The sequence below is a fragment of the Felis catus genome, chromosome B3 (assembly GCF_018350175.1).
Source record: "Felis catus isolate Fca126 chromosome B3, F.catus_Fca126_mat1.0, whole genome shotgun sequence".
Taxonomy (NCBI): domain Eukaryota; kingdom Metazoa; phylum Chordata; class Mammalia; order Carnivora; family Felidae; genus Felis; species Felis catus.
Window position 1 is genome coordinate 136,884,348 of NC_058373.1, and position 26,805 is coordinate 136,911,152.

The 26,805-nt window shown below is 38.6% G+C and overlaps 1 protein-coding gene across 1 annotated transcript in view; it reads left to right on the forward strand.

Annotated features, from left to right (window-relative positions):
• Positions 1–26,805, forward strand: part of PPP4R4 (protein phosphatase 4 regulatory subunit 4) — a 104,009-nt gene that overhangs the window by 40,177 nt on the left and 37,027 nt on the right. Inside the window, exons 4-8 of the mRNA XM_011283478.4 lie at positions 14,530–14,677; positions 15,182–15,255; positions 18,035–18,141; positions 18,957–19,064; positions 25,986–26,107. Of these exons, the coding sequence (XP_011281780.3) occupies positions 14,530–14,677; positions 15,182–15,255; positions 18,035–18,141; positions 18,957–19,064; positions 25,986–26,107 (559 nt within the window). The remainder of the gene's footprint in view (positions 1–14,529; positions 14,678–15,181; positions 15,256–18,034; positions 18,142–18,956; positions 19,065–25,985; positions 26,108–26,805) is intronic.

Genomic DNA, 26,805 nt, shown 5'->3' on the forward strand with positions numbered 1-26,805 from the left:
TTATTTTTTTTTTCTTCAGAGAGATCTTTTCAAAGCATCAATCATATCTTCTTGCATGAAAATTGCTTAAGTGGTGTGGTAGGCAGAATATAGCCTCCCAAAGAGATCAGGTCCTAATCCCTGGGACCTAAAAATGTTCTCTTATTTGGAAAAAGAGTTTTTGCAGATGTAGTTAAGCATCTTGAGATAGGGACATTATCCTGGATTATCTGGGTAGGTCCTAAATGTCATCACATGTATCCTTATAAGAGGAAAGCAGAGGTGGATTTGACCCAGACACGCAGAAGGCCATGTGAAGGAGGCGGAGACTGGAGTGATGTGGCCACAAGCCAAGGAATACCGGCAACTACCGGAAGCTGGAAGAGGCAAGGAATGGATTCTACCCTAGTGCCTCCAGAAGGAGCGTGGCCTTGCCAACATTTTGATTCTGGTTAAATAACACTGATTTAGGACCTTTGGCCTTCAGAACTGTGAGAGAATACATTTCTGTTGTTTCAAGCCACCCAGTTTGTTGTAATTTATTACAGCAGCCACAAGAAACTAATAAAAGTAACTTCTCACTTCAGGTTAGAATAAAACTCCTTACCATTCCATAAAATGATCCCGCCTAGCTTTCTTTTCTTTCTTCCTTTTCTTTTTTATTTTTTTTAACGTTTATTTATTTTTGAGACAGGGAAAGACAGAGCGTGAACGGGGGAGGGTCAGAGAGAGAGGGAGACACAGAATCCGAAACAGGCTCCAGGCTCCGAGCTGTCAGCACAGAGCCCGACGCGGGGCTCGAACTCACGGAGTGTAAGATCATGACCTGAGCCGAAGTCGGACGCTTAACTGACTGAGCCACCCAGGCGCCCCGATCCCATCTAGCTTTCTGAACTCATCACCTGGCTTTCTTTTCTCTTTCTTCCTTTAAGGGTGGAAACTTTGACAGTCTGATTTATCATGGTACCCCCAGAACCTGCAACAGTGCTTGGCAAACTAATAGGCACCCAACGGTGATTTAAAAATGAGCATTGATTGAACTTCATATTCGGAGACTGTAAGTGCCTGCCTGAAAGACCAATGATATATTGGCCTGATCCACTGATGGCATTCTTGGATGAGAAGTAAAAACAGACTGTCAGTGGAATGGTATGATGCTGCTTTGTGGTCCTGGAGAGAGCTTTTTTGGGGGAGTGGGAGAGAGATGCATAGTAATGAAAGGATAAAAAAAGACGTAATTAATCAGTATGAAATTTAGTCATTTGCGATTAGCAGATGTGGTCTACCAATCTGATTCTTGAAAGATTTATTAGTTTTACTGTTATTTTACATGACATTATTTTCATTAATGGAAATAATAGAAAAAATACAAGTTTCTGCCAATGTGATTATTATTTTATATCTACTGAATATAGGTAGATTTAAATGTTGTTTTAATGTTTATTTTTGAAGGAGAGAGACAGAGCACGAGTGGGGTAGGGGCAGACAGAGAGGGGACACAGAATCTGAAGCAGGCTCCAGGCTCTGAGCTGTTAGCACAGAGCCCGACGTGGGTCTCAAACTCAGGAACTGCGAAATCATGACCAGAGCCGAAGTTGGATGCTTAACCGACCGAGCCACCCAGGCGCCCCTGAATATAGGTAGATGTAAAAAAAAAAAAAAAAAAAAGATTTCATTTTCAAAAATTTAAATAAACCTTTTCTGTGTAAATATAGATGTATGTGAATAAAAAGCTTAGCTTTCCTGGGGTCCCTGGGTGGCTCAGTCGGTTGAGCGTCCGACTTCGGCTCAGGTCATGATCTCACAGCTCGTGAGTTCAAGCTCCACATCGGGCTCTGTGCTGACAGCTCAGAGCCTGGAGCCTGCTTCGGATTCTGTGTCTCCCTCTCTCTCTGCTCCCAACCCACTCACATTCTGTCCCTGTCTCTTTCAAAAATAAATGAACATTAAAAAAAAAAAAAAAAGCTTAGCTTTACTTCCTTTTCAAGTCTTATTTCAGGCGGTACAGATGTGTGGATAGCCAATGATAATTAGAAGGAACACTTTCTGTGGGCCAGGCACTGTGCTTAATACTTTAGACACATCCTTTTAAACGTCTTATAACAACCCTACATGATATATTTATTCTCATTTCACAGTTGAGAAAATGCAGGCTTAAAAGAGTCAACGTATGACTATGAATATTTTGTTGGGAGGTCTCTAGGAAGCATGAAATTACATAACTTATTTGTACAGTTCACCAAGAAAAAGAGAGAGTCTTAACTAAAGATATTAAGGAGGATAAACAGATGATACAAGTTACTTTTTTCTTTCATTTGCAGCTCGAAAGTAAAAGTACGGGTCTTCCTCACTGTAGGTCATGTTTTCTGAGATAAGTTAAAAGTTCCCTCCTGAGAAAAGCAAAAGGATTTTGTGCAAGCAACACGTTTATAAATAATCAGAACATGGTGTTCCAGATATCATACAGGTCATAAAAAGCCCACTGTTAGTACTCTATTGACAGGCTAAGGATTTAGGGACACTCTAATGTGAAGAAATAAAATGAAATAATTCCTGTAATGGAAGCTGATGAAAAACAACCCATAAGGGTTAGGATTGACCTACCTAGGAGGTTTTATGGGCTAGGAAGCATAAAATTATATAATATTTTTTCTAATTCACTAAAAAAAAGAAAGAAAAAAAACCAGACAATATTAACTAAAGGAATTAGGGAACATGAACATGATACAAATTACTTTTTCTTCTGTGGTTTGTAGTTCAAAAATAAAAGTACATTGACCCATATGCATTTTGAAAATAATATTTATGTTATGTCTTTTTATCTACTTATGCTTACAGACAAAACAGATTAACATCATTAATTATTTTACAATAATTAAATTCAGTGGAAACATTTACTGAGTACATAGTTTTTCTGGGCATGCATAAAATGTTATATTAGCTAATATTCCGAATACCTGAAGATATTTCCTTTCAGTGAATTCTGTTGGAGACCAGTGTTCTCCCATGTGCTGCTTAGTCATTCATTTGTTATTTTTACCCTACCATAAAAATCAGCCAGAACTTTTGAAATTCTTAATTAGAAGATCCTTTATTTCTGTGATAGTGCAACCTCTGTTACTACTTGGATATTGTTTCTGATGTAAGGCATTTGAGTGATATGAAGGATCATTTATAGACATTTTTGTTTACAGTCCTTGCAAAATTATAAAACAAGGCAGGTATTTCCATATTATACTGTAATAAAGGTGTGTCATCTTTGATGTAAAGCTTTATGGATTAAGTAACCTTTTGGCAGTGATGAACTAAATATCCTAGAAATTTCTCAAATCGGAACATCTAGAAACTCTAAAGTACAGCAAGCATTCATTTAAATATTTAGGTAGCTTATAAGAGAGGAAGGACTACTCAGGGCTCAAACACAAAAGCCATCAGTTCCACTTGTACTTAGGGTGTGGAAGTGTGCAAGAGAGCATCGCTCCTGTCCAACAACAATAGCTTAGTCACAGAGTCCATTCAGTCACCAGTTCTTTTGAGCCTGTCGAAAGTGGTCACAAGGCAACCAAGAAAACCACATTCAGAAGAGCAGCAGCTCCTCTGAGAAAAGATGGGACACAGGGACACTGACTTTTGACTGACTATAGAAGAAGTGACCACCACATAAGGTTGTTAGAAAAAAAAAAATCAGCTGAAATTGTGACAGGTTTTGAAAGGTTGATCGTGGGCAGCATATCAGTTTAGAATCACTTGGAGCTCCAGACACAAGGGAACTTTGCACCCACTTGCAGTCTCTTTTCCACAAGCCTCCTTGCCTTAGGGGTCAGGACGGGAGATTGGAGAGACTCTCCCTTGCTGATGCCAGTGCGGTGATGAATGGCTGCTGCTTGGGGAAGGGAACGGGAACACAACACTGCCCATTTCCTCAGGCTATCTGCATGGACACACAGAGAATTTCAGCAGAGATGGAAGCTATAAAATGATCAACTGGAAATGCTAGAAATAGAAAGGATGATGGAGCACCTGGCTGGCTTAGTCGGTGGAGCACGTGACTCCTGATCTCGATGTTGTGAGTTCGAGCCCCATGTTGGGTGTAGAGATTACTTTAAAATCTTTATTTTTTAAAAAAAGATAACATCAGAGATGAAGCATTCCTTTGATGGGCTCCTCAGCAGTTTGGACACAGATGGGGAAAGAATCAGTGAACTTGAAGGTAGAAATTATCCAAACTGAAACACAAAGATAGAACCAAGTAGAAAAAACAAAACAAAACAGGAGAGAGCATCACATGGCTTTGAGACAATGTCAGGTGGTCTAATATATGTGCAATTGGAGTCTCAGAATGAGAAAAGAAGAACTATTTGAAGAAATAATAGTCAAGACTTTTCTGAAGTTAATAAACAACAAACCAAAGATCCAAAATCCCAGAGAACCTGAAGCTGGATAAACACACACTCTACCACCATCATCACCACCACCAGGCGCATTGCGATCAAACTGCTGAAAGTAAAACGTAACAATCTCGGGAGCAGCCAGAGATGAAAGAAACATTACAAACAGAGGAACAAAGGTGAGAGTAAAGCAGACTTCTGGCCAGAAATAGTGCAGATTAGGGGACAATGGAGTGTTAGTAGTACTAAAAGCAAGAAAAAAATGTCAATAAGAAATCTGTACCCCGTGAAAATACCTTTCAAGGATGAAAGCAAAATACTATTTAGGCAAAGAGAAATTGAAAGGATTCTTTGTACCAGACTTATTTTACAAGAAATGCTAAGGGAGATATTTGAGGCAGAAATGATGTGATAAGAGATGGACATTGGGTTTACATGAAGAAATAGAGTACCAGAAATGGTAAAAATTAGGGTAAATGTAAATGAAATAACAATTCCACACAGATTCATTTAGAAAATAGAGGAAGTAAGAACAAGTCATCTTATGAAGCCAGCATCACCCTGATACCCAAATGAGACACAGACATTACAAAACAAACAACTACAGATGCATATCCCTCATGAGCTTACATGAAAACGTCTTCTGAAAACCAGTAAATCAAATCAAGCAACATATAAAAAAGGATAATCCATCATGACCAGTTAGAGTTTATTTCAGGAATTTAGGGTTTGTTAAACATTTAAAAACGAATCCATGTGAGTTATCCTATCAACAAACTAAAAAAGGAAAAAGAAAAAAAATAACACTACCTTTTCATCAACTCTGTAGATTTAGGAAAAATATTTGACAAAAGCTTAACAGTCATTCCTGAAAAACAAAACGAAGCTTAGCAAAACTTAGCAAACTTAGAGAGGAGCTTCCTTTGAAAAACACATAGGTAACATTATACTTAAAGGTGAAAGACTGAATGCTTTCCCCTAAGTTCAGGAACAAGCCAAGAGTGTCCACTAATACCACCTTGTTCAGCATTATACTGAACGTTTTAGCCAATGCAGTATGGCAACAAAATTAACGAAAGGCATTCACTTGCAGAGAAAGAAAGAAGTAATTGTGGGTTTTTTTTTTTTTGTCAGATAACATTATTGTCTATGCTGGAATCTACATAAGAAAAATAATGGAACTACTAAGTAAATATAGAAAGGCTGGAGGATATAAGATCAATATACAAGTCAATTGTATTTCTATATTAGCAAACAATTGGACATTGAAGTTTTTCTTAAACTATCACAGTAGCATTGAAATATGTAATTCTTGGGGTTCAATCTGATAAATGATATGTAAGGTCTGTATACTGAAAACTGTAGAACATTGCTGAGAGAAATAATATGAGAACTAAGTGAATGCAAAGGTATACCATGTTCATGGATCAGAAGACTCTATACTGTTACGATGTCAGTTCTTTCCATATCAATCTATATATTCAATGTAAAATAATAAAAATTCCACCATGTTAGGTTTTTGTTTTTGTTCCTTTATTTTTGATAGGAAATGACCAGCTAATTCTAAGATTCATATGAAAATATAAAAGACCAAAAATAGCCAAAACAACTTTGAAAAAGAAAAGCAAAGTTGGAGGATTTTTTGCTACCTGATTTTGAGACCTAATATACAGCTGCAGCAATTAAGACTATGTCATATTTATATAAAGACAAGTCAGTGGGACATATACAGAGGAAAAATAAGTCCTTTATATACATTGCCGGTTGATTTCAGCATAAGAGCAAAGGCAGTTCTGTGTAGAGAGGATAGTCTTTTCAACAAATGGTACTGGGTTAATTGGGAAAAAAGTCCATACTTCATACCATACACAAAAATTAACTCAAAATAGATTGTAAACCTGTTAAAAACTAAAATTATAAAACTTCTAGAAGAAAATGAGAAAATCTTTGTGACCTTGGGTCATAGGTTTCTAACATATGACACCAAGGCATGATCCATAGAAGAAAAAAATTGGTATTTGACCTCCTGAAAATTTTAAGCTTTAGCTCTTCAGAAGACACTGTTAGAGAATGAAAAGAGAAGACCTAGAATGGGAGAAAATACTCGTGGATCACATATATGATAAAGGACATGCATTCAGAATATGTAAACAGGTCTCCAAACTCAAGAATAAGGGAGAAAAAAAAACAATTTTAAGAAATGGGCAACAATTTGAACAGCTACTTCACTAAAGAAGATTTGTGGATGGCCAGTATGCGTAAGAAAAGATGCTTAGTATCATTAGTCACTAGATACATACAAATAAGGCTATACACTTGTCAGAATATTTGCATTAAAAAACCCTGACCATTATCTTTTCAGATATTTTTCTAATGTGCTTCTTCCTAATCCTCTGTTTTTCTTCTAGGACTCTAATTTCACATATATTAGACCTTTTAATGTCTAATCTTCTATGTCTTTTCCCTTATTTTCTCTTTGTGACTCATTTTGAGTGATTTATCCTGATCATATTACAGTTTACCGATTCATTTATGTCTAATCTTGCCGCAGACCAAGAGTGCGGAGTTTCCTCTTGTCCAGCAAGAGAGTGGATGCAGAATTGAATACTAGAGAGGCTAATGTCCGGGAGGAGACAAGAGCCCTGAACAGGGGTTTCCTCTCCATATTTATTGAGCTCTCAGGATCTTACACACATGGTGAATGTGGAGAAACCAATCAGACAGTAATTGTTAACTTGTGTAAGAAGCAAAGGGTCGGGGGGGGGGGTGGCAAGTGGAGTTTGTGATCAAAGCACAATAGCATATTGGCGCCAGATGGAAAGGAATTTCCTGCAGGTGATATAACAAGTTACTCGTGATCTCATTGTAGTGTGTCTTGCTAACTGACCTTGGGTGCATTTGCCCGGTGGTGGTGGCTTTCCACACTAAGCTTTTTAAACCTGTTTCCCCACGTAATCTGATTTTGATTATCCTACTTTTCTGGTCTGGAATTTCTAATCTTTTTTTGAAAATCTACCATGTCCCCTTGAACCAGGTATGCATCAGATGGCACCAATACCCGGAGCGTGGTGCATTTCTGTTTTATACTGCTTCTGCTGGATCTCACTTGTATTTTCTTATTTCTTCGTGTGCCTGCATATTGTTATGTTTGACCTTGTATTTGATAAATTATTTGTAGAAATAGATTGAGCCTTAGTGTGGTCTCTTCCTCTAGAAAGGAATGTGTTTTCTTCTGGGAGCCACTTAACTGCACTGGCAGTAAAGCCTCAGTTAATCCAGTTTCAGGTACTGGATGTTGTGAAGCTGGGCTGCTCCTCTGGCAAAAGCCAGTCGGCTTCAGGATCACCCTTATCCTGTCCTAGGGGTCTTACTGGGGACCCTCTGCAAGACTGTCAAAAAAAAGTCACTTAAGCTGTCAGCCTCTCAGGAGTCTTTTCTAGAATTAGCAGATGGCCTCAGAGGAAAAAGAGGCCCCAGATTACATGGTTACCTTTCTGGAATGCCTTTGTCTCTTAGATCTTGGATGGGTAATTAATCTAGTAATGTAGGACGGGTAATTATTTAGTTTTGGATGGGTAGCCTTGTTAGTTTCCATATGCTCTTACACAGATGACTTTTGTATTTTGTCCGGTTTTGTAAATTCTCCCCATCAGGAGAGCCGATTAGGATTATCTAGTCTTCCGTTACTGAGAGGGTAAGTTCCCTTTCCTTTTATTTTATTCTTCTTGGTTTAATCTTGGAACGATTTTAGCCCAAAATGCATATACCCCTTCACCGTGGCCTACCATCACCCTTATCCCCACACAAAACAACTGATTGTTTTCTACTTATGTATTAGGAATAATTTAGCATTTTAAATTAAATATTCTGCCAAAACATTTGTGATAGCTGTCTTCCTTTAAAACTTTGAGTTCTTCAACCCCCTTATTTTGTTGGGGTAAAATTACGTTTACGGTGGCAGATTGCCACTTTTGATCTGTTTTCTGTGTAGGCCATTTCATCTACACCCAGGTCTTTATATATTATCTATATAAATTGCATGTATTCTATGTAAGTTTTCTTATTTACAGCATGCCTTCTCAGAGCATCAGATCCGTATGCGCAGTTTTCTGTTTGTAATCTCCACTGGGATGCCGCAAAGGCCTCTCAGGGTTAACAAGTCCAAAACTCAGTCCTGCTATTTCCCCTCGACACCTCAGGTTCCCTTAGTGTCCCCCTGTCCTAATGTGTAGCACTATCATCCACTTGGTTTCCAAGGCAGGATGTGGGGAGTCCTCCTTGATCCCATCTCTTCTTTTGCTCCTCGCTTATGCAGTCCTGTTTATGTCATGTCTTAAATATGTTTTGAATCCACCCACCTCTCTCCAACCACACCCCCTTCACCCTAGTCCTGGCTACCGTGAGGGTTTGCTCGGATGAGGGTCATGGTTTTCCAAGTGGTCCCTTCCCACTACCTCCCTCCCGTTCCACCCACCTCTCTGCTTTCTGATTCACTTTCATCGTAGTGGTCTGCATGCTGTTTCAAAGCATTTAAGACTACGATTTGAGTGTTCTCTTACTGAGTGCATCTGAGGCCCTGCGTAACTGGGGTTCTTTCTGTTTTCCCCAGCCTCGGCCCCTCCTCTCGCGGTGTGCTCTAGTCTCAGTGGCCTTTTGGTTCCCGAGTCCGCCAGGCTCCTTCTTATTTCTCAGTGCCAGGAGCGCTTGCCCTCGCACTCTTCGTGTTTATCCAGCTTTTGTCTCGTTATCTCTTTCTCTCTGCGCAGGCTGGGTGTCACTTTTCCGTGATCCTCTCTCCTTGGGAGAGATCAGGTCCCCTGTCAGGTGTTCTTACGCCATCTGCGCTTCTCATCCTTGGCTCCTATTACAGTCTTAACTGTGGCACTAACAGGTGCACTGCTAGTCCTGCTCATTGCTAAGGCTCTAGAACCTGGCACAGCCTTGAATGTAACTAAACATTTATTGAATGTTTAAATATTTGGAAGCAACAGGGGTCCCTCAAACGTAGGGAACAATGTTTGACTTTTCTCCAGCTTCCCAGTACACTTAGTATGATGCTTAATAAATAGCTGTGAATGAAATTAAAATTAAATTATCAAAATTAGATCTTCATTGGGCTGCTTTAGACAGAGAGTAGAAGGGACTAGATTAGGACAGACTGACTAGAAAGAAAGCCCAATTTCCACTTGGTTATAGACATTTGGTGTGCTTTCCAACGCTGATTGCCCCTCCAAGAAAACAGTTTATCATTTTATCAAAATGTGTTCAACTAATTAAATATGGCTACAGTGGATCGTTTGATATGGTTACTTTCAGTGCTATATCGAGCAAATAGATGTTTCTTTGATAAGCATATCTTTTCTTTGCAGTGTTATATATATAGCTTTTTATTTACATTCTCGGCCTAAATCATGAGATTACATGACTCTAACATATTATATGTCAAAATGACTGGGCGGAGTAGTCTAATTAGAAGCTCAGTTTCAAAACCATTGTCTTGAAATGCATTTATTTGTTTGGTGTTGTCATGGTTTTTTTTTTTTAATTTTTTTTAATGTTTATTAATTTTTGAGACAGAGAGAGACAGAGTATGAATGGGGGAGGGTCAGAGAGAGGGAGACACAGAATCTGAAACAGGCTCCAGGCTCTGAGCTGTCAGCACAGAGCCCGACGCGGGGCTCGAACTCACGGACCGCGAGATCATGACCTGAGCCGAAGTCAGCTGCTTAACCGACTGAGCCACCCAGGCGCCCCGGTGTTGTCATGATTTTGCATGGAAGGACATTTCATTGCACATCTACAGTAGTGGTATGATAGTTACCACTGGTATTTCCTTTATGGAAAGAGATCTTTGGGATATTGTTATGTGTACCTCCTCATGAACCTTGCTAATCACTGAAACACAGATTTAAAGAAGGATAAAAGACATCCCTTTTGTTCCTGTTCCTGTCTCCACTTTATTTTCCCCCTTTCCCTCTCGGATTTTGACTTTCAGGATTCCCAACTAGTTCTCCTCACCCTTTATTTTAGTGTAGAGCCTGGCGGTCAGCGATAGGGGAAACAAATGAGGTATACTGAATTGTTAAAGGTATCTGAGTTGGTATGTTCCAGTTATTCACACTTAACTCAGCTTTAAAGTCTTATAAACGTCACCATTTTTATAGTGGAAAGAGCTGCTTACTGTTACTGTTAGTCACTGAAAATTCTCACGGTTGTGACCCTCGGAACCCCAGATATTTTATGTGTCCTAGGTCTTCAGTGTTTTAATATTTAAATCCCTAGTATTTAACTTCAAAATGATCAGTGATAGTCTCTCTAAAAATCTACAAAGATATTTGTAATTTTAGTTCTCCTTTACCTTTAGCCAGCGCCATTTGTGGTAAATATGTTTACCAGTTTAATTCAGTAAGTTTAGTTTCCAAATGTGTGAATCCAAAATATTTTGTTCTTTTGGAATAAGCCAGTGATTTGTGTAATGCTTCTCTGTGTTGTATATAATAAAGAGCAATATCTTTCGAGGTATACCATGTGGGCTTATTGGAGACAGAGCAGTTTCCCTCTAGGCCAGGACCGTAACATGTCGTACAAAACGCTTTCTCGTACCGTTGATGCTAACCAAAGAGAGGACTAAAGTTCATGCTAACTTGAGCAGAGAAGTGTCTAGTACATTTTCCTTCCTTAAGCGGGAATAGTTTTTTAAACTTGGAAATGTACCATTAACTCGTTTATCAAATGTCTCATTTCATTTTTGAGGAATTCAAGTTGGAATGCCAGCCATACAGTAGTATGTAAGAGGAACGTAACTGCCAGTAAGGCATGCACTTAAGCAATAGAGGAATTTACTTTTCAGTGTCTTCCAAGGTCCATGAGGATGCACACTTATTTACCCAGAGAGTATGGATCTCACTATGTTTGTCCAGAGGGTGTGACTCTGTGGAGGAGAACACTTACTGGTAAGTATCAAATGCTTATTGTATTATGTTTCAGAAAAATATGCTTAGGAGTCAGTTGAGTTTTAGCAGTGATAAAATCTCTTAGTCTGTGCTGGTTTCTTAACAGTGGACAGTCCCAGATGTTGAAGTCAGCACAACAAGAGAAACACCCAAATCCTGATAAGACTTGAGGATTTTTCGAAAATTAAATGCAAAATAGTTGGGGCAAATGTTGCTGCGGGAGTCAAGACTAAGTAATACAGTAAGAAGATACGAAGTTGGAGAGCTTCCCGCGTTCTTCTTTTGCATAACGTTTGCATACGTACAAAACCCAAGACTCTAATGACTTTAAGAGGGGGCAGGATGACATCTCTTGGAACTTAAAACAGCAGACTCACGTGAACCGGAATGAACACGGTGGCCCTCACAATACATGTTGATATTTCCTTGCAAAGTAGTTTCTGTTGCTAAATAAAAGCCGTGCGTTCTGAAACCTGTAAGTGATGTATACCGGCCACGTCAAATCTTGGAAGAGTGTTTTCCAAATCCAAAATAGTTAGTGTGGAACACGTGTTTGTTTTGGAAACAGTAAAACGAGGGGATATGGGAGGGCTGATTTCAGAGACCAGTCGCTGCTTTTGCTTTACGCCTTATCATTCCCTCTCTTATTCTTGTAGCCAAGAACTCTTAAGATATATAATTGACTATTGGCCGCGGAAACTCGTAAAATGACATTGGTGTGTGTGATACAAAAGTTTGAACGTGCTGTAGGTTTCCTGGGAATTAACCATACCGCTTAAACGTTTGCCACAGTGAAGCCGCTGCCAGATTTCCCACACTACCACATGAAGGTTCGGGATTGATTTGAGCCGATGAATGGGATGAGGAATGGAAGTGCAGAGTCCATGAGGAGGAGTGGAGTACTTAGCTTTGGCATCAGGCAGACAAGGAAGGGTTAAGTCTTACAGGTGCCGATCGCTAGCTTGCTGGCCCTCAGCAGGATACTTGACGACTCTGAGTCGGTTTCTTCTGCTGTAGGATGACATGTTATCTCCCAGAACGATTACTGGCCGTGGTCCCACCACGTGAATCGAGAAGGCCGGGTATTTGGTCTGCATCCTGGTTGCACAGATGCTGGGGGAGAAGATGGCAGGAACATCCCCTTATGGACACGATGGAGGGTTGAGAATGCATTTCTAGTGATCTGTTTTTGCTTTGCCTTGTGTCTAATTCTGCCAATCCCTAATCTTTAGGACTCACCTCAGCATCTCTTGAAGTCATCCTTTAGGAGATGTGGAAAATGTGTGTGAAAGGACAGAGCGCCAAGAGCAGAAACTTTAGGTGAAAGGGTAAGGGATACTCAGTCATCTGGCAGTCGCTTCCTGAATGCCTGCTGTGTGCTAGGAGGTGGGGTGCAGCGGTGAGCGCAACAGCCAGACACTGTTGCGGTCCTGCAGCTTGTATTCAGGTGTGGGAGACGGACCACAAGCATATGAGCATGTTGGACAGTGGCGATGATAGACCTGTAATATAAAGGAGGTGATGAGAGCTTGAGCGGGGGGGTGGCTCTCAGTATGAAATCAGGTCTTCAGGGAGGAGCTCCTTGGAAAGGTGATACTTGAATAGAGGCTCGAGAGAGATCAGGGAGCCAGTCATGTGGAAGTCTGGGAAAAGTGGGCAGTGGGAACAGACCTGGGAAGTCATTGAATGGACTGACTTTTGCTTTGAGTGGGATGGAAGCCACTGGGGAGTTTGAGCTGCTAAGTGACGTGATCGGAGTTGTGTTTTATAAGAATCTCTCAGGTTATTGTGTAGAGACTAGACAGTAGAGGTGCCATGATGGCATCCGGGACTAGTTAACAGGCTCCTGGGGTAACTCAGGCCGGAGGTGATGGTGGAAAGTGGTCAGACTCTGTGTCAGGATTGGTTGGCCATCTGTGGTGAGTGAGAGGCTGAGAGGGGCTAAGGGCCGGCCCCAGAGTTTTGGGGCCGGCGACCAGAAGGGAAGAGTTGTCATTCACTGTTTGTGGAGGTAAAGATGGGAGGAGGAACAGGTTTGGGAGAGAGATCAGTTCAGATGTGGACAAGATGAGATTCCCATTAGGTGGCCTCGTGTAGAGGAGCCCCGTGGATGGCCAGTGGTCATTACTTAAATGCCCAGTGTGCACAAGTTGGTAAGTCGTGCAAGCTCTGTTTAAATGATTTAAATCTCTGAGAAGATGGTACTAGAATTCACATTTTCTAGATTAGGAAATAATACGGAAAGATCAATTTTCTTAAGGTCACAGATAGGAAACCTTGTTGTTCATATCTGTTCCACGTTACTCTACGAACTTTACTATGTTAGTTATAAAGTAGGCATTTAAGGGAAATTCCCATAATTGACATAACTGATTAAGCAGCAAAGTAATGCTTTTAGCTAACACACACACACACACACACACACACACACACACACACACACACACACTCGAGCTCTCTCTCTCTCTCTCTCTTATAGAGAAGTAGAGGTAGTATCTTTGATGAGGTTTAAATGAAAGTTTGTTTTTGTTTTTTTTGTTTTTACTTTTTGATGTGTTGAAAATTAGTATCTCATGTAGTCTTTAACTTTGAACATACGTCACAATTTTTTTTAAGGAGTGGCTACGGATATAATTAATTTTTAGAAACGTTCTTATATTTAAAAAATTCCTTCTTTTAAAAACAGTTTACTTCATGGTAATTTATATTCTTGTCAGTTATCTAAAGGGGAAGACACATTTACACAATCTTTAAGTGTATTCCTTTTTTATAGTAGAATGTTTAATGTTTATTTTTTGAAATAGAAATACAGGGAATGAAAACCTTTGACCTTTGACATTCCTATTCTAGGTATGATGGTGAACTGTACAATGCAATGCAAAAATAGAAATTGAAATCTATCAAAAATCCCTATTCCATTATTAAAAGGTTTATATATATTTATAATTTTCATTAAAAAAAAACAATGGAATGTTATTTTGTGAGTGCCTACAACATTTAAGCTTTTTGGTGGTCTAATGAGTTAAACAGTAAGGAGCAGATTAATAATAGTTTTCTTAAAGTAATAAGAGGAAGTGCATATCCTTAAAGGTCATATATAGTTATTTTGTGGACTCTGACTGTGTTTGGTTTCTATGACCTTGGATTTTTAAAAATTAGAGTTTCCGATCTCGCCTCTGTGTAATAGCGAACTCTTTCTGATTACACAGGAAGTCCTGCATGTGGCGGGAGTGGAAATGCAGTTAACGGCTGCGGTGTCGTTCCGGACCATTCTACAGGAAGAATCAGTGTCAATTCATACATATGCCCACTCCTTCCTCCAAGTCATTCTGCTACATCTGGAGCACAGGGATGCAGGTCAGCAGCCTGGCTTGTTAGTTCTGTGCTTACTGTTTCCTGGAGGTGGCTGTAAGGCCTTTGGGATCTCGTTAGCCTGATGAGCATAAGTGAATGAGGCTATCCTGCCCAAGATTTGACCATGAGTATGACTAAAAATAGCCATGGCTGTTTCCTTACAAACCCCGCAAAGTTTAGGATCCTAGAAAGCTGAAGACACATTAATTTATCTTATGATCTGTACTTACCTCTTAGAATTTTTGAATTTTCTAATATTTATGTTTGTGTTATTATTGTACAGCAAAAATGACACATTTTGGCTGAAGGGTATTCCCTCCCCCATATTATTTTTAAAGATATAAATGTTTTCTAGATGTTGGCTAAAGCAAAAAAGAAAATAGAGGAACTTCTTAAAATAGTAATAAAAATAATTATACCCCATTTTATTAAATAGTGCTGTCACTTGATGGCTGAGTTAAAACTAATTTGTGAGACTTTTTTTTTCTTTTTCCTTGTGTCAATCAGGTGTCAGCAATGCATGGTTGGAAACTCTTCTCTCTGTAATAGAAGTATTGCCCAAAGAAACCCTAAAACATGAGGTAATGCAATACACACACACACACACACACACACACACACACACACACATATTTTGGTAAGTGCTATTAAGTAAGTCACTCCAGGGGTTTTGTTTTTGTTTTTACTGAAAAGTGGTATTTAAAAAAAAGAATAAGGTCATTTCCCACTCTGAAAGCAACACATGTTCATTATAGAAAGTATGAGCAGCACAGAAAGTAATAGGAAGAAAAATCGTGGTTCTGTACTTAGCCAAAATCTGAAAACTCATTTCAGATTTTTTCCCTGTATATGTTTTTTGTTTGCCATATTCATAATCATGTTGAATGTGTATGTGGTTGTTTTTCACTTAGGATTATTTTCCTATGTTATGTTAAACTCATTTGGTAGTAGCTACAAAATATTTTACTTGTTAAACATTTAAACCTGTTTTCAGTATTTTATTAATAAAATGAGGCATTAGTAAACATCTCTGTAGAGCTTTTTCTGTTTTTCAGATAATTGTCTTTAAAAAAATTTTTTTTTATGTTTGTTTTTGAGAGAGAGACAGAGCACGAACAGGGGAGGGGCAGAGAGGGGGGCACAGAATCCAAAGCAGGCCCCAGGTTCCGAGCTGTCAGCACAGAGCCCGACGCAGGGCTCAAATTCACAAGCTGTGAGATCATGACCTGAGCCGAAGTAGGACACTTAACCGACTGAGCCACCCAGGCGCCCCTCAGATAATTTTCTTAACTGTAGCTTCCAAAAAAGTGGAATTACTGGGTCAGAGGGCATTCAGATTCTTTTTTTTTTTAAATTTTTTTTTCAACGTTTTTTATTTATTTTTGGGACAGAGAGAGACAGAGTATGAACGGGGGAGGGGCAGAGAGAGAGGGAGACACAGAATCGGAAACAGGCTCCAGGCTCCGAGCCATCAGCCCAGAGCCTGACGCGGGGCTCGAACTCCTGGACCGTGAGATCGTGACCTGGCTGAAGTCGGACGCTTAACCGACTGCGCCACCCAGGCGCCCCCAGATTCTTAGGGCTCTTACTGCAATATGTGAAAATGCCTGTTTCTGGACTGTTCTCACCAATAGCATTCCAGTGTAACTTGATGAGCCAAAAAATGGGATTATATTTTAATTTGAATTTTTTTTGATTATTACGCTGTTAAATATTTTCTCATATGTTTATATCAGTTCTATTCTTTTGGAATTGTCTGGTCATATCATTTGATCACTGTTTATATGTACTATTTTTCAAGGTTGCCAATCCTTTGTTATGTTTGTTGCAAATATTGTTACTAGTTTGTTTGCTTTTTAATTTTTAACATTATTTAATATGTTCTCATCTCAAAGTTCTAGTAAATTAAAATGGGAGAATAAGAAAGTTAGAAAGGAAATTTATCCTGTAATGAAATGATTTTTCACTCTTTGAACATCATCCTTAGATTCTTTTCAAACATGTCCTGGTTGAAAAAAGTAGCGCTCCGTTGAGGAAATGTCCTCTGTGTATTTCATGAAGTGTTTTCGTCCTTCCTTTGCCCCCGTACAATTTGCGGTCCTATCTCAGTGCCAAAACACTAGCTTGAAAATGGGAAGATTTACCCCATTATGAGGATGTTTGTATACTTTGTGCCAAACATCTCGGTGATTAACAGATATTTAAATGTCGAACGTAATGTTGACATTTGTTGCTTCTATTTTTTGAAGAGTGCTATGTAGTAGAAGGCAGTTTTTACCCCCGAATGCCATATATTATTTTATGTGATGTTTACGATTTTAAGCATGCAGTTTATTTTGTTTCAGGTCTTCGAGTTTTAAATTATATGTATCATTATGCATTCAGCATTTCTGGCTTCTTTGTGGAGAGGAAAAAAACCAGTTGACCTTTTTATTAGAGTCATAGAGTTTCAGAACTTGGAGGGACCTTAGGGTGACAGTTTAATTTCCATTTTAAGTAGATGAGAAATCTTGGGATGAGAAATAAGAAACAGCAAGATTACTTGGACAGATTAAGAGCAGGGGCCAGAATCAGGATCTGATCTTCATAGTTCTTTATAATATGTCATGCTGTTGAGTTTTTGGGTGCCCGGCGTGTACGCAATACAGTATCACACTTGGGTTATTGCCGATGTCAGAATTACTTAATAGAATCTATTTGAAGCTATAATGTTTTGTATCCCTTTAGGGTAAATATAAAAATTAATCTGTATGGAACACAAATTTCAGGCTGTCTGGTAATTTGCTTATTTTTCTTTTGAAGATGTGCATTTCAGTAATTACACTTTACGTGTACACAGATCATTACAGAATTCATCATAAGCTTTAATTCAGGTTTTGTGTACCTGCTTGTTGTTTTTTTTTTTTTAATTTTTATTTTAACGTTTTTATTTATTTTTGAAAGAGAGAGACAGAGCATGAGCAGATGAGGGGCAGAGAGAGAGGGAGACAACAGAATCTGAAGCAGGCTCCAGGCTCTGAGCTGTCAGTACAGAGCCCGGTGCAGGGTTCCAACCCACAAACCATGAGATCATGACCTGAGCCGAGGTCTGACCCTTGACTGACTAAGCCACCCAGGCACCCCTCCCCGCCCCCCTTGCCCCGGCCTGGTTGTTTTTTAATTATGTAATTTATCATCATCTTCCCTTTAATAACGCAGAAGGTCAACAAGGTGATTCAGGTTATGAGACACCTCAAGTTATAACTCAGGTTTGTTAAAAACACTTAGCATCTTAAAATACTCCTTGAGGAAAATAGCTGACATTAGTGGCAAGAATATATAAAACTTTGTGAATTTGTTCTCTAAATATTTTCTCTTTAGATTTTGAACCCACTTGTTTCCAAGGCACAGCTTTCCCAAACTGTCCAGTCTCGTTTAGTTAGTTGTAAAATTTTAGGAAAAATGACCAACAAATTTGATGCCCATACGTGAGTATTTGTATATAATTTTTTGTCTACTTTATTCAATTAAATCGATTTAAAATGTATGACGGTCGTGTGATTTACTATTATATTAGACTTACATTATGTTATTCCATACTACATACAAGTTTAGCTGTTTTAACTCTGTAGAATTCTTATAGTCTACCTAGTCTACTATTCAGATGCATTTCTTCTGATCTCGTGGCTCTTCAAATCAACACGGTTAACTTTTTCTATTTCTCACCTTAGCCTTCTCTGTCACACACTGAGTGTAGTTTTGAGCATAAAATGGTATTATTCTATAGACGTCAAAAACTGTCCAACCGTACATAAAGATAAGACTTTCTGATGTCTTCCATTATTGTTATAAATTCATTATTTTGGATAATTTCTCTTATTTTGAGGCTTTATGGGGAATGTTTATAATGTATATGCTCCTCTCTGCCCAGATGATAAATAACCAAGTGGAAAGATTGGAATGTTATATAATTATGGCACAGAATAAAATATAAAGTTGAAGAGTATTTTGGTAGATAGTTGCTAGATATTCCACTTGCCTGTGTAACCTTTTATCTTAGCTAAGATGTTTAATTGTGAATCCAAAATTAACCATTATTTTACAAAGATCCAATCATGTATATGATTTGCAAGTAACAGGAGATAACCTCCAAACTTTAATGACATGTGAAAATCCATTCTAGACTATAAAGCTTTACATTAAAATATGTTTGTTATTAGGGTAAGCTAAGATTTTGATGATAACTGTTTGAAAATTTTCGTCTAAAATACCCACTTGCACATTCCTTTCTTTGCCTTCTAAGCATTAAAAGAGAGATACTTCCCCTGGTAAAATCACTCTGTCAAGATGTGGAATATGAAGTTCGATCTTGTATGTGTCGGCAATTAGAGAACATAGCTCAGGGCATTGGGTAAGTATCATTTCAATTCCTTGTGTCATATACTTATTTCTGGATAGTCAGACATGCATATGCTGTGCCTGTGTGTTCCATGAAAGCATGCTTGTTGAAGGGCTAAAATTTATATGAGCTTTAAAAATGATTGTAACAACGAGTACCTCCTGATGTGTCTGGATTAAAAGAGATTAGATTAAAGTGAAGTTGCTTAGCATTTACTTCATGTTAATTTCTTTCTTTCTCACCTTCACTGGCTTTAGTTAACATCCAGATACCTAGATCCGAGAAGGGAAAATGTCCCAATATAAACCACGCTTGGACTATTGCAGTAGCATTCCTTTGGGCGAACAACATATTATTGGGTCCTCTCAGATGGGCTCACTCAGTGGAAGTCTTTGTTTCCTGTACACCTTGGCATTTCCACTGTCTTTTCTTGCCTTTTGGTTGTGTGAGGTTCAGGAAGGAGATGCCTAGGGCTGATAGTCTCCTCTTCACCCATAAAAACTGATCTCATGGTAAGGTATGATATTAAAGGAAGTTTTATCTTAGAACCATCATGGGAAATAGTTTTTTGTTTTTTTTTTTAAAGGATTCTAAATTGATAGAAAAAACTTTGAGACCTCTTATTTTTTAATAGGAGTTGCACTGTTTTCACCTGGTTCTTTGTTTCACAAGCAGGGACAATCAGGTTGTTGCCATTTGTATAGTTCTTAACAACAACAAAAAAATGGGGGCCAGTATTTAAGGCTTTGGGATGACTTCAGAATGTCATACAGATTCAGGTCCTCTGTCCTGTCCACCTTGCTGAATCGGAGGATTTAAGTGTTGTGTTAGAAGCTTAACAATGTAACAGAGTAATCCTTTCTCTAATTTTGATTTCAGAACTAGCTTCTTTCTGATAGATCTTCTTAGGCTAGGCTGACTCTGGATCATTGTGGACCATAAATAATTCAGTCTTGCCCAGTTCTGTGCTCCTTAATCACGATCAGAACCTATCAGGAGAATATATCATTGTCTTTTTGTATTCCATGTTTTGTCATCTGACATTGTGCCACTGTTAAAAACAGGCTGGTCAGATGTGTTCACATTTGCCTTCTGAAAATTAATATAGAATTATTGCTTAAGGATTCATTTACAAAATCAAAGCTAGAATCTACCTACTTTGTTAACTTAGAATTCACTCAAAAAATTAATTTGCCTGATTAAATTCATTTAATTTTGAATTCTCATGTGCTATTAGAATATAATCATAGGATTTTCATGGTGTCTTGGCTAAAAACTACTATGATCTGATTCATATTTTTTATTCTCTCTTTGATAAATATATAAAACTAAAGAGACGTATACAGTTTTTTTCTTTTGGCATTGGAAATTAGGACTTTTGTTAAGCTCTGATAACCACCAACAGGAATTTTCTACACACAAGGCTAGGAGAAGCCCTGAGATGAGTGAAAGGAGGTGGGAAGAGATATTTCCGAGACTGCTGCTGATTTAAGAGAGAGGCTGCCCACTACTGTGCTGGGAGTTGTGGTCTAAGGCACTTGGGAATAGGAAGTATGGGAATAGGGCCCAAGAACAGTACAGACTTGGGTTTGTAGTTTTGTGTTTGTTGTGGCTGGCAGGGGAGCAATTACTGACCACTTTAGTTTAATCAGAAATGAGCACCAGAAATTGTTCTTCATTTAATAAGATGATCAGGAAGAAAAATTAAGAGATTCTTGTCCAGCTGGCATATCCATAAGAACTGAAGTCTGCATAACACTAACTATGGATTGTGCACTAGCTTGGGATCAAAGAGGACAGTTCTTAGAATAATCAGATTAATAGTGAATAGTATAACGAAGAGGTCGTGCACATGTGTTTGCAGGAAAACAACCGTATGGAATAGACCTCTCTTTATACAGGGATGACTAAAGAGAAAAAAGAAACAAATGTGGAATCTACAAAAAGATTCTTCAGTGTTGGAGGGGAAGAACATACAGTGCTCAGATAGGAAATAAAGAATATACTTTTGTAAATGAATTAAAAATTTTTTTAACGTTTATTCATTTTTGAGAGACAGAGAGTGAGTGGGGAAGGGGCAGAGAGCGAGGGAGGCACAGAATCCGAAACGGGCTCCAGCACAGAGCCCGACGTGGGGCTTGAACTCACAAACTGCAAGATCATGACCTGAGCCGAAGTCAGTCGCTTAACCGACTGAGCCACCCAGGTGCCCTGGAAGAATATACTTGTGAAGAAATTGATCAAATTTCTGGTGACATGACGAGTAAGATAACCTGAAAATGCCCCCATTATTAACGTATGACAAAATTTCAACATCCGTTCGTGATAAAAACTCTCAGGAAGCTAGGGGTGAAGGGGACTTCCTCAATCTGATACAGGCATGTATGAGAAACCTACAGCTAACGTCATAATTAATGGTAGATATTGAATGCTTTTTCCTAAAGGTAAGAACAGGTCGAGGATAGTTTTTATCACTTCTGTTCAACACTGTATGGGATGTCCTAGCTATTGAAATAAGGCAAGAAAACAAAAATCTTAAAGGTCTAAAGATCTGAAAGGGAAAAGTAAAATGATTTCTACTTGTAGATGACAGAACGGTTTACACAGAAAAATCCTCAGTAATTTACAATGATTTCTACTTGTAGATGACATCACTGTTTACATAGAAAATCCTCAGTAATTTACAAAACAACTATTAGAACTAATTAATGGATTTAAAGATGTTTCAGGATACATACAAAAATAGATACGGATAAGTGGAACAGAAGAGAGTACAGAAATAGACACACATATATATGTGGCCAATTGACTTTCAACAGAATGCCAAAGCAGTTCAAGGAGGAAAATCTCTTCAAAACACAGTACTGGGATAACTGGATATTCATGAGAGAAAAAAAAATGAACATTAATTCTTATCTCACACTGTACATAAAGACTAATTTGAAACTTATCACATTCCTGAATATTATCAAATCAACAACCTTCCAATCTCCCATGATATGATATGATATAATATAATATAATATAATATAATAGTTGGCATTTACTTCAGAGCTAGACATCTTTAATACAGCCTAGCCATTCTACTTTTAATTATTTACCCAAGAGAAGTGAAAATATATCCATAACAAGAGCTGTGTTAGATACACATGTTTATAGTAGCTTTATTTGTAACACCCAAACTGGAACAATCCAGATGTCTACTGATCGATGAAAGGAAAAATAAAATACGGTATGTCCATACAGTGGAGTACTATTTAGCAAGAAAGAGGAATGTCATGCTGATACATGCAGTATAACAGCATGGATATGTCTCAGAATCAGTATGTTAAGGGAAGCGAGCCAGATACAAAAGGAGTATATACTGTATGATAAGTACAAACTACAGTGACGCAAAGCAGATCCATGATTGCTTTTGTCAGAGGCAGATTGTAGAATTCAGACATAATGGGACTGATGATTGGTTCTTGTCCTCTGCCCATGAGTTTCGTCTTCTCTCAGACTGGAAGGGCGTTGATGTAGGGGAGGGCTAAGCAACTTTATCTTCTTAACAAAGAGATGGAGATGATTGGGTCCCCAGTATTTCTTTCAGCCTAGGCTCCTTAAAAAGGCTGGTGGAAAAGGCACAAACAGATGAGAAGTTTCCTTGAGTTGCTGTTGCTGACCTGGCCAACCGTGGAACTCAGGATCATCCTTCATCGGTGCTTAGTTTGATCAGGCTGCTGCCATCAGGTGGCACCAAATCATGGCCAGCACCTGGGTAGATTTGGATCACACAGCGAGACCCCAGAATTCCAGTTTGGCCATCTGGGCAAGCTTGCTTATTTCATTCATCTTGCTATCCCTCACCCTGTATTTTACATACCCTGCCTTCTGATGTCACGGAAGGGTTAGGTTATAATTATTAGCATGTTGGCTGATAAGACTGGACTCCTACACAAATAATAGAATCAGGCCGTCCCCAGATTTTTGTTCCGAATCCTTATATGCCAAAGGCATTTTTAGTACAAAGGATAATGACCTACAATTCTGCCCTAGCCAGAGTGGAGTTTGCATATGAAGTCAAGAAAAGGATATTCTCATAAATATACCAGCACAGGCAGTGTATAGCCCACATCTGCTTCTTGAAGAAGGTACTCAGCCCTAATCCAGCTTGTTCAGAGGAACTAATGAGAGAATATTTGCATCTTACATGTGTGGGTCTGCCACGATGCCTTATTTTTACTTTTATAATGTGACAGACGGGCAAAGAAAACAAATAATATACTTCATAAAGAAGAAATGTAAGTGTCCAATAAATGTACTCAATCTCATTGTTCAACCTCATTAGTTGTAGAGAGATCGATGCATTTAATGAATATGCATTGAGCACCTACCATAAGCTATGGGTTACATATGGATGATGTAATAATGCAAAAGATACAGTCCTGTCGTCCAGGTGCTTGGAGTTTGACCAGAGATGTAGTCAAGTAGACAGACAGTTACTGAATAATATGTGATATTTACAAAACAGTAGTGAAATGCTCCTTTTACCAATGAAATCAGAAAAGTTAGTGATAAATCTTTAGTGCTAGCAAAGGCACAGGAAACATCTTCGTGTCCTACTGGGAGAAGCATAAACCTAGAATCTTTTTGAATTCTATAATATACACAGAATTTTTGCTGATATTTTACCTGTATTATTCCATTTTTAGAGATAAGTATAAAGAATCAGTGTATATCAAAATTTATGAATAACATTAGTATACACTTAGATAATATTTACCATGTGTGAGACACTCTTCTAAGCACTTGTGTGAGCTTAATATCCTCACAATCATCTGTTGGATGGATAGTAATTGTTCCTTTTTTACAGATGAGGAAGCTGAAGCCCAAAGAGGATGTATATAATAACATCAACAGGATAGAAGCCTGGAGGCCGTACATTATCAGAAACTTTCAAAGTTTCTTTAAGTAGAGGGTTATAGGTTATCTATTTTTATATAGCTCTTACGTTTTTTAAAATTTTGATAACATATAAAAGCGCTCTTTTAATACATAGTGCCATAGTGTTTAGTGGCTTTAACGTAGTTGAAAATGAGAAATCCCCGTTGGTGTTGGTAGGTTGAAACTGACATGTCCTTATTACCACTGATGATACCCAGATTTGATTTTTTCACTTTGCCTTTTCAGCATTAAGAAATCATTGTGCAGCTATTAAAGACCTTTTGATTCTGATTGTTTTTATCTTTAATACCCAGATATAATTAAGTTGGGTTTGCATCAGTATACCACTCTTGGGGGGAAAAGTCATTTGAAAGACTGAATGGAAGTAACTTTTGCCTGTAAATAGGGATGAGATCTTTATCTTAAACTACCGTCTTTCATTCTTAATAAACTCAAGGTTTTCAACAGCATGCAAATACGTTCTGAATTGATATAAAACATATTAGTTTCATGGGTACAACATGAGTCAGTATACATTGCAAAACGATTATCGGAGTAAGTCTGGCTACCCCTGTCCCCTTACACAGTTACAGAATTTTTTTCTCTTATGACTTTTAAGATTTACTCTCTTAGCAACTTTCAAATATACAGTACGGTATTGTTAACTATAGTCACTATGCTGTACAGCACATCCCCATGGCTTATTTATTTAATAACTGGAAGTTTGTACTTTTGACCACCTTCCCCCCCTCTCATAGATTAATTTCTTAGAAACAGTTTTTGGCTCTCTGATCGCGCAAGTCCTTAGAGCCGGTACTCTCCAATAAGGTAGCCGCTAGCCATGTTTGGCTATTTAAATTCAGTAAAATAAAGTTAAAACTTCAGTTCCTCAGTTATGCTGACCTGATTTTATTTATTAAAAAAAAATCTTTTTTAATGTTATTTCTGAGACAGAGAGAGACAGAGCATAAGTGGGGGCGGGGCAGCGAGAGAGGGAGACACAGAATCCGAAGCAGCTCCAGGCTCTGAGCTGTCAGCACAGAGCCCGACGCGGGGCTTGAACTCACAAACCGTGAGATCATGACCTGAGCCAAAGTCGGACGCTCAACCGACTGAGCCACCCGGGTGCCCCTACTGACCTTATGTTACATGCTCAGTAGCCACATGTGGCCACGATACAATTTGTAAACATTTCCCTCATAGCAGAAAGTTCTGCCTGACAGCGTTCTTTTAGAGTCTTTGTGCTCTGCTCTAAATCTTTTCAGGTTTTCTGCAACTCTCAGTGACTTTCTCATTCTCTATCAAATTATAATTCATGCCGTCTTCCATCACGTGTCTAGGAAGGACACATGATAATGCATCACATTATAAGTCTCCCTTATCAGCACGGGTCATTGTAGTAGCATCTCATTTTGGTGAATAAGCAGTGGCTGATTAAAGTATCTAACGAGAACCATTGGTGATTGTATTATAAATGTTGTATATGTCCTGAAAGCATGGGTATTGTGTTTCATTCTTTTCAGAGAGAGCGTCTAGTGTCCCGTATCATTCTTCTATGTAGGAATTAGTTACTGTAATGTTGTATTTTAGGTGAATGGAAAAATAATGCATCCCTTGAAATCTAGATAAAAAGATTTTGTGAAGGTTTCTGTGGTCGCTACTGTTAGGTTTTTCTGGCTAGTCCAGATCATTTGCTGAAGTTGCTTAAAATGGAAAACTTTTACAATATATAAAGTTTAATATAAACTTCTAGTCATTAAGATCTCTGCAGGTAATAATATTATCCTGGTGGAAGTAGAATTGATTTAAGTAATTAGACAATTACTGTTAATGTTTCTTATGTTTATATCATGCTTTCCAGCCAGGTTGCAAGCTTCGGGAGAGCAGGAGCCGGGTCTTCATGATTTTTCCTATTCTCTGCAGTACCTGGCCCCATGACTTTCGCTTCGTAAGTTCTTGCTATAATTCATTGAATTGACTTATTTTCTTCTGTTGCTTCTTGTGCAGGACAGAACTTACAAAAAGCGTGGTGCTCCCTGAGCTAATAGAACTCTCCAGGGATGAAGGCAGCAGTGTGCGGCTTGCTGCTTTCGAAACCTTGGTTAATCTGCTTGACGTGTTTGACACAGGTAAATCTTCCCGCGGACGCACCTTTGCTTCCGAAAGCAGTGTTTTCCCCTGTTTTGTAACTGATAGGGAGTGAAGACAGATAAGGGATAGAATTCCTTATGTTGTTTTATGATGAATATTAAGCCTCCCTTCCTCTCTGTCTCCTTCTGGTTCCTTCTCTTGTGGCACCTTCTCTGTGGCTGCTTTTACCCTTCCTGGCACCCTGTGTTACTGCATGTTCCAGACCTCTCTCTTTTCGCTCGTCCATGGTTAACTGCCTTGTGTGGGGAGATAAGAACGGGTTTGGTGATTCGCCTTTAACTTGCTTAACTAATTGACCCTAGGAAAGATGTTGACTAAAGCAGTAATATTCCTTCCTTAATATCTTAATGCTAGAAATCTCGTGGCCGTGGGGAGGAAAACTTTGGGATGAGGTGTTTGAGTGGGAATGGGTAAGGAGGTATTTCTTCGTGTTGTGCCAGTCGAATCACAAAGACGTCACAGAGACAATTAGCTCCTCTGTGAGCATATGACTGGACTTTTGACGAATGCTGGACATTAATTTATCAGTAAACATTAACCATTTTGATGTGGTAAAACTTGGAGGAGTAAATGTCAAGTACTTGGGTGCGAAACTCTATTGTGTAATTGTAGGATTATGTTTACTTGGATGAACAACATTTTACCCTGAACTAGGAGAGCCTCTTAAAGATTATTG